Source organism: Brachycentrus maculatus, unplaced genomic scaffold, assembly GCF_059751285.1.
Source record: "Brachycentrus maculatus isolate JH-2025_06_01 unplaced genomic scaffold, ASM5975128v1 h1tg000623l, whole genome shotgun sequence".
Classification (NCBI taxonomy): domain Eukaryota; kingdom Metazoa; phylum Arthropoda; class Insecta; order Trichoptera; family Brachycentridae; genus Brachycentrus; species Brachycentrus maculatus.
In genome coordinates, this window is record NW_028281360.1 from 73,735 (window position 1) to 89,519 (window position 15,785).

At 30.0% G+C, this 15,785-nt stretch overlaps 1 protein-coding gene across 1 annotated transcript; it reads right to left on the reverse strand.

The window, feature by feature from the left end:
• Positions 1 to 12,112: 12,112 nt before the first annotated feature.
• Positions 12,113 to 15,513, reverse strand: LOC148300997 (coiled-coil-helix-coiled-coil-helix domain-containing protein 7). The gene is made up of 3 exons (XM_088273961.1): positions 15,343 to 15,513; positions 13,592 to 13,690; positions 12,113 to 12,638 (listed from the first exon to the last, which is right to left on the reverse strand). Exons 1-3 carry the CDS (start codon positions 15,385 to 15,387, stop codon positions 12,534 to 12,536), a joined length of 249 nt encoding a protein of 82 aa, XP_088130087.1. The 5' UTR covers positions 15,388 to 15,513; the 3' UTR covers positions 12,113 to 12,533.
• Positions 15,514 to 15,785: the final 272 nt, after the last annotated feature.

Sequence of the window (15,785 nt, forward strand, 5' to 3'; positions counted from 1 at the left end):
AAATAAATATTTTTTTTACATCTCAACATAGATGAAGAGGAATATGGAAGTCTGGGTAATTACAGGGCTTATGACCCGTCATCAGAGATGTGCATTCTAAATAGGCAGAAAAGCAGTGCCTACCCTGTATTACTCGCGTTCCATATATAAACACTACCAGTGCCTACTTTGCCTTATCCTTACCCAACTCAGTAGCCTACCGTGATTAAAAGCTCTGTCCGTCATAGGCTGGTCAAGTGATCACATTGCACACATGCAATATTCACCATTCTACCCATGATTGACAAACGTGCTAATTTTTTTTTTTTTCAAATTTTCAAAAATCTTTTTTTTATTCTTGGACAACCACATTCTTCTTCATCTATGTTGAGATGTCAAAAAAATGTAAAAATAAATCCTGAGTGGAGAAAATCCAGATTTTCTGATGGATACTCTCAAAATGTTGCGAATAAAAATGTAAATATATTTTTAATATTGAAAGCATTAACTCCAAATAATCATTGTAATAAATAATAATTTGGAGATATAAAAAGACTGTGTTATAAAAACCCTGAAGAGGGCAAGAGGTTGTTGCCGAAACTAGTTGGTTTTTAATTTTTTTTAAAGTGAGTGAATCAAAAAACAAAGTCTTTTTATTTCTCCAAAAAACATAAAAATGTTAATATTCATTTGTTCACAATTTTAAAATCTGACACAACGTAGCATTCTAATACTCTTGTGTTTTTATATACCTGTGACAGGTGTTTTTACTTATTACAGGTAAAATCGTGCTTTTTTACCACAGTGGCAGCGCCGTCTGTTGAACGTAACAGCGCACACGCAATACTTAACATTGCTCATGGCGGACTCATGGAAATTTTTTCAATCGCATTTATAATTTTTTTTAATATTTTCATTGCCTCACAAGAAATGAAATGAAACAATTATAATTGTGCGCGTTCTGTTTTCTTTCTTTTCCATTTTATCAGACTGAGCCACAGTAGTGCTTGGCTAGGAAACAGCTAGTTAATAGTAATAGAATGCTAATTTTAATAAATAATATGTACTACATACTGAGTTGAATTCAACCAGAGACAGCTTTTTGTTTAATTCGTTGACTGTTTTTTTTTTATAATTATTACAAATTACGCTTTAGCTGTCTCCGGTTATCGTCATACACACACATATATATATATATATATATATATATATATATATATATATATATATATATATATATATGTAAATAAGTTTTTTTAAATAAACTATTCCATTACAATGTCGTTATATGTATAAACATATGTAATAAAACATTGATAGATTTTTTACTAGTGAAATGGTACGATAGAATTTGGTACTATTTTATTCCACAAAAAAAAATTTTGGAATGATTCGAATACCAAATGATCTATATTTTTATTTATGTGTAGTCAATAGATATACAATTTAAATTATAATGTGTTCGCGGAAAAGAAATCATTTTCAACAAAAAATAAATTATATTTTACTCTTTTCATTAGTTGATTTGGCAGTCACTTTGTGATAAAATCTATCCATTTTTAACAAAAATTTTACTTAGTAAATACCACTATATGGTAATAGTGGTATTTATTAAGTAAAACTTTAATTAAAAATAATATTTTACTTTTAATATAACTCCTAAGTGTAGAAAACCCAGATTTATCAGCAAGGGTCCAGACACACTCAAAATGTTATGAATTTACAATTTACTTAAGTAATTTTACTGTATTATTGATACAGTAAAATTACTTAAGTAAATTTTATTTATATATTAACGCACTATCTGCGGGAAGGGTAATTTTACTGTTTCACTAGACTGGTGGTGTTCAGCGGGAAGGGTAATTTTACCTTTTCACTCGACTCGTCGTAAATTGCGTGTAAGTTATTTTTACGCATGACTTTTGCGGCATCTTTTGATCTCATATCGATGTATACAGTATGGTTAAATGTTATCACTTCTTTTCAGAGATGTTAATCTCTATTTTATTTATTTATTTTATTTAAACCTCATGTATAGAAAATAAAAAGTACATTGGCGGGCTTATTGCTAAAAAGCAATATCTTCCAACCGACCAAAGACGGACTAGTGATATTGATCAAAACGTTTGATACCATATATAGCTGTTTGCAATCAGAGGGTAGATAGTACTTGAACATTTAAAAAACATAAATTACAAATTGACATTTAAAAAAAAACATAAATTACATATTAATATACCAATTACCAATTAACAAAAGACGATTTTAAGCGTGAATCCGCCCGCAGATAGTGTGTTAACAACATTGTTAACTTTGTGGTATGGTAATATAACACTCCTTATCATTCATCGTTCACTTTGTGTAATACCACTTTAAACTTTTTAAATTGGTATTTATTACACAAAGTGAAGGATGAATGATAAGGAGATGTTTTTTTTATTATTATTATTAAAATAGGCTATGCTATGCTTCATCACATATAAAATAAAAGGCACAAGACTGCAATTATTGTCAAGAAAATTATTTCTTTCAACTAAACCAAATTTAGAATTAATTTTTAGCACCTATGGTTGCAATATAATTTAATTTTGTAAATAAATGAATTCTTATATATAGAACCCTTATCCGCACCCCAATGGTGCATAGGGCACTGCATCATATAAACGCAGTGTTATCTTGATCGTTAACACACGAAGGAAAGGTGATCAGCCCTCCGCTTCAGGTCCAGGTACCAGTCCAGGGTTATATTGAATAAATATTAGAGTGAAAAAATCATTTATATTTAATAGACCCCCCTCTGGGAATCGAACCCGGGACCTCCAGAACCGTAGCCGAGCGCGCTGACCATTACACTACGGAGGCGGACGAATGAAATGAATTCTTAGTTAGCGAAAATTATATTTAATTTTCTATGTACATGTTTTGTATTAACTCTTTACTTGCGGCTGGCGCGCAGTCTGTGCCACCGTTTATAATACCCACCGCGTGTTCGGCACACAGTTTGTGACAGTGTGGTACCTGAAATTCAATAATAATATTTTCTGGAATGAGTGTGAAATAGTTAATTCTTCATACTACTGACATCCGCCTCTGTTTTGTCCGTAGTGTAATGGTCAGCACGCTGGCGACCGTTCTGAAGGTCCCGGGTTCGATTCCCAGGGGGGGGTCGAATAAATATAAGTGATTTTTTTTCACTTTAATATTTTTCAATATCGCCCATTACATGGGCAATGCATTATCTAAATGGTTTGTTATATACTTATTTATCTGTTATTGTAATAAATAATGAATAATTCTGAAGGAAATGAGTGTTAAAAATAAATTTAAAAAATAGTCATTACTGCACAGAGCAGTGGATATGTCTGATTTGATTTCTTGTGATAAGGTCAATTATAACCCTAACATAACGCTCACTCCTTTCAACAACGTCATATATCAAAATACTTGATTTTTCGGGAGATCGTTTTTAAAGTTTAAAAATATAATAAAATGTACTAAAAATAAATATGAAGCCACTTATTGAACTTTTTACTGTGCAACAGATCTTTTTAGTCAAAACCTGAATGTTTTTTCTCAATTTGAAAAATATTAGTGTATTTAAAAAAAATAATTAAACAATACATTTTCTTCAAAATGCAAAAACAACACTTTCTGCCCTGTAGCGGGTAAATATTAAGTTAAAAATATGCCGCTTTTGCCGGGATATAGTACATTTTCTGGACATTCCGAAAACATGCACAACTGAAAATTGTCAATTTTTGATATATGACGTTGTTGAAAGGAGTGAGCGATATGCCTGACAAGAGGTATTAAATGTTTTAAGTTATGTACTGTAATATTCTGTAGATTTGCTAGTCGTTTCTGCAAAATCTTTAGTGTCGGTATATTAATAGAACCAGATCAGGTTTTTTAACCTTCCGCTAGTAGAGGTGCATAAAATTCAGATTCAACCATTTACTTCATTCATTATATATACAATACTCACCAATTGTTGTGCTTTGTGTTTGCTTTTCGTATATTTATTTAATAATATCCGCCATAGAAACAATACATTCCTTATTCCAAACTTTATGGCATAGTTTATTTGAAATAACTATGTCCAACATCGTAAAATTAAATTATTTGACGTTGGACAAAGAATTATTAGATAAAAGGGAAAATAAGTACCTTATACATTTCCCCACACCTATAGATGCATGTAGCCAACATTGTCATATCAAATGTCTATATAGATTGCATTTTTCTTGGCATGACATCTACATATCGCTCACTCCTTTCAAGAACGTCATAAATCAAAAAACTTGATTTTTCAGGAGAACATTTTTAAAGTTTTAAAATATAACACAATGTATTAAAAATAAATATCAAGTCACTTCTTGAACTTTTTACTGTGCAACAGATCTTTTTAGGTAAAACCTGAATGTTTTTTCTTAATTTGAAAAATATTTAGTTTATTTAAAAAAATAATTGAACAATACCTTTTCTTCAAAATGCAAAAACAACACTTTCTGCCCCGTAGCAGGTAAATATTAAGTTAAAAATATGCCGCTTTTGCCGGGATATAGTACATTTTCTGGACATTCCGAAAACATGCACAACTCAAAATTGACAATTTTTGATTTATGACGTTCTTGAAAGGAGTGAGCGATATGTTCTTTGCTTGTGGGCCGCCTTTAACATGACATCTATGGATTATGCTTGCTTGTAGAATGTGGCACTTATAGATGCCGTAACATCAATGGACGTTCCTCATTAATAGGCATTGTTTAGCATGGTATTTAAAAATGCCAAATATTTTTTTGTCTAACACAAAATGATGTCTAGTCACTTGAGTCAAAAAGCAATAATAGATAGGATATTTTTCTTTCTTTTCTTTTTTTAATTAAATGCAGTGTCTTAACGCATTTTTTTCAAACTGTTGGTAGAGAGCGAGAGACGCTTATAAGCGTTTTATTCGCTTACTTTCGGTAGAGCGTGATACGCCAAAAAACATTATGCAGACCAGAATTGAGTTTTCGGTTACTCGTGATTAGTATACGACCCTAGTTAGTATACTAATTAGGGCCGGGGTTGATGAAAAAACCGCCTGATAACAATGTGTTGATATAATTTATATTTGAAGCACTAACTTTGTGATTTTCCATTATATAATTAAATTGTAACTTTGTTTTAAAATCACTATGAATATTTTATTATAACTTAATTATAATGTCTACCAGTTTCGAAGCTAACCGCTTCTTTATCAAGACTGACTAATAGTATTTATCAGTCTTGATAAAGAAGTGGTTAGCTTCGAAACCGGTAGACATTATAATTAAGTTATATTAAAATATTTATAGTGATTTTAAAACAAAGTTACATTTTAATTATAAAATGGAAAATTACAAAGTTAGTGCTTCAAATATAAATTATAATATTTGTTTGATTTTGTACGGCGCCGTTTTTGTAAAACATAAAGGTCGCTGTAGAAATATCAAAATATTTAAATTGCAGTATTGCTGATTACGGAAAGAAGTCCAAATCTTTTTTCTTTAAAATGCAAGTTACATTTTAATTATACAATGTGTTGACACTGTGCTGTCCGGTGGCCCTACGTTGGTGTCCCGAGAAAACTATCGGGCAAATGCCGGTGACACTGAGATGATGTGTGCAAAACTATTGAGATGCTGGTGATACTATCCGATAAATAATAATTTTTAGATTTTTATAACGGGAATCTAAAAATATATATTATGTACAAATTAAGTTAAATATAATATTACTTCTGTAAAATACCCTATAGCCGCTTGTGCACTACACAGAATTTTACCCTCCGGCAGTCCGGTTTTGAAAATTAAAAGCAACTGCGACAGTTTAGCATGGTCGAATTTTTTCGCAATGTGTTCACGCACTGTTCAAGAGCACCGATCCGAGGAAAGATGGACAAAAGCACAAGCCAATCATTGTTTTATCACGCTAACTGAAGTGCCGGACGGTAAAATTCCGTGTAGTGCACAAACACCCTATTGGTTAGAACCATTAATTAAGCGCATTTTTACATTGGATACAACATAAACTCACCCTAAATATAAATAAGCAAAATACTATTTTTGATTATGTATTTTGACAGATACTAGATTATTCACCCTACGGATGATATATCAATATTATATGCGTCTCAACTTAGATGCAGTATCTATCATTTATACACGAAAGAAGGTGGAAATCTGGGCATACCAGGGCTTAAAACCTGCTATTTGGCTGGCGTAAGTGATCACTTTATGCACATGTGTAACGTTTACCATTTGCCCATTTTTGCACATATGGACAGAATGGGAATACTCAGACTTCCATCTTATTTATTTATATATTTATTTATTGGAAAACCAACAGAATACATATTTACAAAATATAATAAAATTTTAAAAATAAAATTCCAATTACAGGTTTTCACTTAAAAGTAATCTAAAAATTAACTGTTATGTACTTATGTATAACTATATAATATTTTAACTTACATTTGTTAATCAAATAGTCAAAAAGACATCAACAATATTTCTCTTAAACGTATTAAAAGAATCATTATTGATGTCTATTTCATTAACCCTTTCTGGTCCCCCAAAATTTAAAAAAAATCTAGGTAGACAGTTACACTCCAATTGAAAAAAATCTTTAGACCTCTGCTCCACATACTGTTGTAATAGATACGAGTGACAAAAATGTAAACTTGAAATTTAAATAAATAATACTAATGATGAAAAAAATGTCGAATAACATCCGACATGGGACCTAAGAGGAAAAAATCGATGTCGAATGAGATTCGACATTGGGCCCCCTAAGGGTTAGCATTACATAGCACATATCGCAGGCTCGATTTAAAAATGAATTTTGGTAAGACTTGGTATTCTTCTTTCGTATAAAAATGATAGACGCTTCATCTCAAGTTGATATATCTATAATATGCACTAATATACTCCCTAGCAATTTTAACTCGTAATTTTAAAACATCATTCTCTTACATTCTAAACGGATCTCTGTAAAAAATTCAAATGAAATATTCAAATAATGTAAAAAAAAATGTAAATAAGTACGGTGTTAAAGGAACATTTATATTATTTATTATTTTTGTGTAGAACATATCAAAATAATCATCAAATGAACGTTACTTGTCAATTGAATATCATAGCTCATTATTTGTACTCACCAAATTCCTATATTTTACAAACTAAGGTAACGCGTGCTTGTAATTATTCAAATATAGGCGTCGCTTGAATATTACATTTAAATATGGTTAAGAGTCATTTCCCTGCAGTTGTTTACGTATGCGTGTCTTCCAAAACATAAAGTATAAGTATCTAACGCATTCTGCGATTGTTTGATTACTTTTGTATGAAGATATATATAAGTAAGTACTGTAGTGAGCTGTGCTGTCCACAAGAATGCGTTAATATGGCAATCTATAAACTGATAGTCTTTGAGCTACTTCACTTTGAAGTTGGTGTCTACTTTATAGAAAATGTAAATTAGTCTATGGAAATTTCTGTAACGGGTTGTCAGGAAAGTTTGCAGTCTTGTTCAGCCAAGGCAAATAATGATCAAAGTATTTTCTTCTTGGCTAGTATGAAAAGAACAGAACGCTCACTCCTTTCAACAAGTCATATTTCAAAAATCGTCAATTTTCAATTGTGCACGTCTTCGGAATGCCCAGAAAATGTACTATATCCCAGCAAAAGCGGCATATTTTTAACTTAATATTTACCCGCTACATGGCATAAAGTGTTGTTTTTGCATTTTGAAGAAAAGGTATTGTTTAATTATTTTTTTTAATATACTAAATATTTTTCAAATGCAGAAAAAACATTCATGCTTAACCTAAAAAGATCTGTTGCACAGTAAAAAGGTCAATAAGTGGCTTGATATTTATTTTCAATACATTTTATTATATTCTTAAATTTTAAAAACGATCTCCTGAAAAATCAAGTTTTTTGATATATGACGTTGTTGAAAGGAGTGAGCGAGAATTTAACAGTTTTGGGAAGCATACTAACAATGACAAATCTCCCAAATGTTATTTATTGTTTCGGCATTCACTTTGTGTTAAGACATGATTAAATTATTAATAAATAAATTGTTTTACCACTTGAGTATTATATTGTTACGACTAGTTTCGGAAGCTTCAGATGTTTCCTTCTACGGATTTAATACATTGACTGCCTAGCGTCCTAGCGAAGAATGCAATCTATGAGTTATCTCGTACTGTCTTTACTTCCCATATTCAGCAGCTATGATAAAATTCCTAGTACATATGGCTCACTCCTTTCAAGAACGTCATAACTCAAAAAACTTGATTTTTCAGGAGAACGTTTTTAAAGTTTAATAATATATTAAATTGTATTAAAAATAAATATCAAGCCACTTATTGAACTTTTTACTGTGCAACAGATCTTTTTAGGTAAAATGTGAAGGTTTTTTTTCCATTTGAAAAATATTTTGAATATTTAAAAAAATAATTAAACAATACCTTTTCTTCAAAATGCAAAAACAACACTTTCTGCCCTGTAGCGGGTAAATATTAAGTTATAAATATGCCTCTTTTGCTGGGATACAGTACATTTTCTGGGCATTCTGAAAACAGGCACAACTGAAAATTGACGTATTTTGATTTATGACGTTCTTGAAAGGAGTGAGCGATATATCAGTGCTAATATGAATAGGTTTCTGGGAAAAACCAAAAATCAATGCTGGCTTACATGAACAGAAAATTCATGAATAAATGAACAGAAATTATAATTATGTACTATAATTAGAGTTTTTAATAATATTATATGCTTAAATGAAATTGGCTTTTTTGACCGGAACTCTGAGAATGTATATATTTGAACACGGGTTCAAATATTTATGTTCATCTACGGAGATGGAAGCATCTGTAGCTTCTGAAACTAGTTGTTACGAAATATGATACTCAAGTTGAGTAAAAAACAAATGTTTTATCTAACTAAAAGTAAATATCTATCCCAAAACAATTAATTATTATTAAATCTCTCCCAAGCAATTAATTATTATAAAATAGCTAAGCACTACCTAACAAATTTACAGCGCTTCAAATGCGTATGAAATTTGTATCGTGTTGTAGTCCCGTGGTTAGTGTCGCGGACTCTTAAGTCAGAGTTTCTCGGTTCGAACCCACTCTACCACAATTCGATACCTATTTTTAATAGTGAGCCACTCAGGCTCACAGAAATAGTAAGAAATTGAAATATTTGTGTAAATAATAAAAACACAAATATTTATCTTTTTTTTTTTTAAATAAAAAGAAAATTAGCTGCTTTGGCTGGCAACACTTGATATGAAGAACTTTAAAAAGTATGTATTTAAATAAGAAATACAATGATTTATAAGCATAGACCAGTTTTCATATTCAAAACTAGTCATCGATATAGAAATTCTATGGAAATAAGATGTACGTAGTATTCTAGCTTGAGTTAATTTTTGTACAATATTTTCTTTAATGTTACGAAATTTGTAACATATTATGCTTAACACGCGCAAAATATTTACAAAATATTATCTATGTGTTTGAATAAACCTCACTTAAGTTAATTGTGTTCATTTTTGTATTAAGAAATTTAATGTCAGTTTAAAATAATAATTATAGTGAAACCAAGATATAACGGACTTATTAGGGGAAAAGCAAGTGTCCGCTAAGGCCGAAAGTCTGTTATAAAAAAAATAGATTTAAATTAAATTAAAAAGTACTATTTTTAATATAATAAAGTATTGTATTTAGATATAAATAAACAATACAATTTTTTTTTTAATTGTCTTCGGACACTCAAACATTACTGTTTGATATCAATGTGCTCGATTTTGATAATCCTGCTTCGAAAAAGGAATCAAGTTTTGTTTGCACTTTTGGAGTTTGCTATTTTTTACAATCAACCCTCTGAAATTACAAAAATGCGTATAGTATATTTAAACTTCGTTATCTGACGAAAAGTCAATAAATGTTATTAGATCGTCAAGATGTGATCTTACCACTTCATGGCCGCTAAAAATTGTGAAAATTTCGTGTCCGCCTCCGTAGTGTAATGGTCAGCACGCTCGGCTATCGTTCTAGAGGTCCCGAGTTCAATTCCCAGGGGGAAGGCGTCAAAAAAATATAAGTAATTTTTTTCAGTCTAATATTTATTCAATATTATCCTGGATTGGTACCTGAAGCGGAGGACTGATCACCTTTCCTTCATGTGTTAAAAATCAAGATAACACTGCTTTTGTATGATGCAGTGCCCTATGGACCATTAGGGTGCTGATAAGGGTTTTTAATTAAAAATTAATGAATTACAATTTGTTTACATGCGGCGATACTTGAATTTAAGCATATGTTACATATTATATACATATATTAACAGGTTTTTTTTTTTTACATTTTACCGGATTTTAGTCCGTTATATCTGAAATTCATTTCAAATAGAGGTCCGTTATATCGAGGTTTTACTGTATTGAGTCTAGTTGGCAGCTTTAAATTTTAGTCATATTAATTGTAAATAATTACGCTGATTTAATTTATTTTTCTCGTTCGCTCTCAAACTGTGAACATTTTTTCAACACTGCATGCTAGTTTTTTTTGTGTTGAACGTGGAATTGAATGAATTGATATTTCTATATAAAGGTACTCGCATTTTTTATGTATGAATGTTGTTTTATTTGAATTATGAATTGTAAAAAACTATGTACTCAAATTGATAAATAAAAAATGAAAATATTGCAATATTTTTTGGTGTTTTATTTTACACATAAATGTGAATTGAATAAAGGAATTTTATTATTAAAAAATATACCTTTATTTAATTTAAATTTGTCTGCCTCCGTGATATAATAATTAGCGTGTTTAGCTACCGCGCTGGAGGTCCCGGGTTCGATTACCAGGCGGGGGTGGAAATAAATACTAGTGATTTTACACTCTAATATTTATTTAATCACCCTGGACAAGTCCCTGGACGCGCAAGGAGTGATCACCCTGCCTTTATGTAAGTAACGATCAAGGTAACACTGTGTCAATATGATGCAGTGCCCTATGCACCATTAGGTGCGAAAATATTCTTCTCACCTAAGGTCGCTTGTGCACTACCCGGAATTTTACAATCCAGCAGTTCGGTTTTAAAAAAATGAAAGCGACTATCTTCCTTTTTCCCCACTCATTTGATTCACATGCCCAAACCATCTCAACACACCTTTCTCAATTTTATCAATAATGCATATCTCAGCCTTGCATCTTTTCTTTAATTTACCATTGGAACATGTATCATATCGCTCACTCCTTTCAAGAACATCATAAATCAAAATTCGTCAATTTTCAGTTATGCATGTTTTCGGAATGCCCAGAAAATGTACTATATCCCTATATGCATATATCCTATATGCAAAAGAGGCATATTTTTAACTTAATATTTACCCGCTACAGGGCAGAAAATGTTGTTTTTGCTTTTTGAAGAAAAAATATTGTTTAATAATTTTTTTAAATATACTAATATTTTTCAAATGGAGAAAAAACCTTCAGGTTTTACCTAAAAAGATCTGTTGCACAGTAAAAAGTTCAATAAGTGGCTTGATATTTATTTTTAATACAATGTGTTGGATTTTTAAACTTTAAAAACGTTCTCCTGAAAAATCTAGTTTTTTGATTTATGACGTTCTTGAAAGGAGTGAGCGATATATCATTTTGCCGCCCTAAGACATGGTGTTTCGACTACATTCAGTCAAAAAAAATAAAAAATTGTTCAAAAAGGTCTAAAATCCAACATTTTTAAAAAAAATTATGTGGCCGAATGCCTAAATATCATTTTCCCTGTAATATTTATTTAACATTACTATGGACTGGTACTTGAAGCGTAAGACATATCACCTTGACTTCATACAATTAACGAACAACGTAACATTGCACGAATTCGATGCAGCGCCCTATGTGTCGTTGGGTTCAGGTGAGGGTAAGAAGAAGAATATAATTTCATTAATCGATTCGGCAGTCACATTTTGAAACAATAGAAATTCATAAAAATATAAATAATAATATACCCATAATTAACAATATGACAATGACCAACGCATCCCCCCTAATGTCTATGTTGCCACTGAAAAGAAATTAAAATAAAAAATAATATTAAAAATTTAATTAAAATAAGAAACAGCTCCTTCAACCTTCAACATCCCAAGGACCCAAATAAAATTTGGAATTAGCTTCACATACGGTGTTTGAAAACGATGCGGAATGCATCGAAACACGTGTCACAGTAGATTTTAAGAAATAGTGGTATTTACTTAGTAAAAATTTTAATTGAAAGAAGAATATAGTTTACAAGGATGAAGTTTCACCATTTTCTCTGATAAGTTAAAATGAAATATGAAATAATTATGACAATTGTAATATGGAGCAATAATTGTAAAAAGTTATATATATTTCATACTATTTTCCTATATTACGTACACAATATACAATTATCTTACTAGTATTCTATAGAAAATGAGTTGTTTTATATAACAAATAATTAATATTGATTTGCAACAATTAAAATTGGTATTTATGGGTGCTGTGTTAAAAATTCGTTTTTGACGGCTTCTCTGTCTTTTAATTCTGGCAATGCAGGAAATATTCCACGTCTGCGTCTGTATAAAGTCACTTGTCCCTAAAAAACAAACAAAACAGTTTTTACCTGTCATTTTTAAATATTTAATTTGAGAATAAGCTAGACACCAATTTTTGTTATATTTTTTTATTAAATACTTGGTTCCATTTTTTTAAATAATTTAATTAATTTTCTAGATATTTCTACATTGACAAATCTTAAAATTTATTACGCTGTTCTCTCCAATAAAGAGACTAAGCTCTTGTGCTTGGAGACTTACACTTATTTATTGTTTATGTTTGCGAGTGATATAATTTATTTCAAATATTTTTAAATCTCTAATTGCCCCCAATAATAAATCAAAATATTTTTTATCTGTCATTTTAAAGTATTCAATTTGAAAATGAGCTATATTCTACATTTAAATATTATCAAATCTCCAATTATTCCTAAAAAGCAAACAAAAGAGTGTTATTTGTCATTTAAAATAATGCTGAATTTGAAAATGAGGTAAATTCTTTAATTAAATATTCTTAAATTTCCAATAGCTCCTAAAAATCAAACAAGAGATGTTATCTGTCTTTTGAAAAATAGCATAATTTGACACAAAATTAAAATAAGCACATTTAAAAATTTATTACAGACAAAATACAGATGTTTTTTATAAATTCGTTTATTAAATACAATTCACCGTCTAAAAAAATATTGAAACAGAAAACTAACCTCAAAAAATCAATATTTATCAATAAAAATGACTTATTTATTGATTTGGCGTTTAATTTGTAGAACTCCATTTTAATTTATGTATTAATTTTAAATCAAACACAGATTTTTTGAGTCTACTAAGTTGTATTTTATTAACAAAACAATTGTATGTAATATATAATATTAACGAAACAATTGTCACAATATAATTTTTTATGTGTTTTTGTTAATAAAATACAACTTAGTAGACTCAAAAAATCTGTGTTTGATTTAAAATTCATACATAAATTAAAATTAAAATGACTTACCCAAAATCTCTTGCATATTTTGTAATTCTCAAAATGATTTTGACACTTGTCTTTGTCGTAATTGTTGGCGTCCATGCAATCATATGATTGGTTATGTTCCTAAAAAAAAAAGAAATCAAGTTTAAAACAAACATAAAGTCCGAATTGGAAATTATTTTTCACCCTTTTGTGCTATTCAGACATTTCCAATCAAATAGACCTCTCAAAGCATTAAATTGCAGTATATTATTATGTGAAAAAAATAGCTGATCTGTGAGCATGCTGTGAAAACTGTCCAAGTCAAAAAATAATTCAAATTAACACACTTAGGACGGGAAAGGTATTTCTACCCGTTGGGTCGATTGATGCTTAAGGACAGGAAGGGTATTTTTACCTTCTGCGCCGGCCTCATTTCAAAGGCAGAGAAGAAGGAGTTATCCAATGTTGTTATGAATATTATGTATAAATCTCTTTGTTAAGGTCTTAACTATATGTACACAATTATAAAATCTCGTCGCCAGCAGTTCGCAGGTGTAAGAAAACACCCATCCGAAATGTGTTCACTGACATTACAATATACTTTATATTATTAAGAATTTATGCCGATTATTATTTGTTTTTTTATACAATACATCGTACGTATACTAGCAACAAAAAAAAGAATACCTGTTTTAATATTCCCTGTTATTTATAGCTTTTAGCCTGAATAAAATACCCGCTATTAAACTTAAAGTTGAATTTACTTTTAAAACCACATAAATATGATATTTCTAACTACTTAGTGTATTTTTCCAGTTTATAGAACGTTGAAAACTTTATAATACTGCATCATTAAGTCTAAATTGCATATTTTCGAGTTAACGTTTTTTGCCAGTACACCCACGATATGTTATTTCCAGAAAAAATATTTAGTTTTATGTTTTGAGAAAGTTTTGCGAAATTTGGTAAAATGAAGATTATGGATTTAGGAGAGAAATACATTTGATGGAATACAAGATGAAAGTGAAGGATTTAAGGGACATTATTGATATATGAGAAAGGAAATGGAGAAGGAATAGTATAATAGTGGGAAATGGAGAAAAGCAACAATGGCTAGGGCACCCGCGGTTGTATGCTGTACTAGCTTGTGTAATTTGTGCAAATGTGTAACTTATGCAAATTATTATATTTATTTATTTAAACTTCATGTACAGAAAATAAATAAGTGCATTGGCGGGCTTATTGCTAAAAAAGCAAGACCTTTCAACCAACTAAATACAGACTAGTGATATTGATCAAAACGTTTGATACCATATATGGCTGTTTGCAATCAGAGGGTAGATAGTACTTGAACATTTAAAAAAAACATAAATTACAAATTGACATTTGAAAAAACATGAATTACAAAATATGATTGATCTGATCTGATCTGAGTTTAGGGAAGGAGGTAGAGGGAAAAACTAAGGGAGGACAGTTGGACAGTTGGATTCTAATGATAAATAGTAATGTCCCTGACGTTTCTTAAAAGTTATTAGATATTAGATTATATCATTCATAAGTATAAACAATGAGTGTACGTCCCTCTCCAAGCACAAGAGCTTAGTTTCTTTTTTGGAGAGGCACAGCGTAGCTAGAATCGTATGTTATGTTACGTAAGATATGTCAAAAGTAGAAATGTCTAACAAATGAATTAAATTATTTTATTATTTAACCAATAATAAAAAATCTAAGTTACACAAGCTAGTACGAGTCCCCAGAGGCCGTATTCGATTAAAATACCAAATAAAGTTTACCTTGAAGCAAGGGTTGGTTTCTTCATTGTTATTGTGAGACATCATTTCCACAAATTATAAGAAAAAATGTTTAATCCCGCTGTAGAACGATATTTTCAGGTTGATATGGTTGACAGAAAAACACTGGAAAAAACCATAGAAAACTGCTGTTTTGACAGTTGTTTTTTTAAATATATTTAAGGCTGATTAAAGCAGGTCAGTTAACATTTTACTTTAAAACGGGGTATTTTGTAAAACAAAGTAGGAACCTACTTTATTGTAAAAGAAAGGAAATAATTCTTCAAATTTGTTTTATTCAAAGGATGTTATTTGGTAATTAGTTTTTAAAATAAAAATCTGTCTCTCATTGCCCAGTGGTTGTAAAATGAGATGACTTAAACATTTATAAAATTTTAGTATGAAATATGAGTTTTTTTTATTTACCACTCAGTTTTGTATTTTTT

What these genes read in the sequence shown, in the direction of transcription:
- LOC148300997 (XM_088273961.1), bottom strand. Translation starts at nt 15,387, where the DNA reads ATGATGTCTCACAATAACAATGAAGAAACCAACCCTTGCTTCAAG. An exon ending in AAACCAACCCTTGCTTCAAG is followed by an intron (nt 13,691 to 15,342) that starts GTAAACTTTATT and finishes TTTTTTTTTTAG; the next exon opens with GAACATAACCAATCATATGA. An exon ending in AAATATGCAAGAGATTTTGG is followed by an intron (nt 12,639 to 13,591) that starts GTAAGTCATTTT and finishes TTTGTTTTTTAG; the next exon opens with GGACAAGTGACTTTATACAG.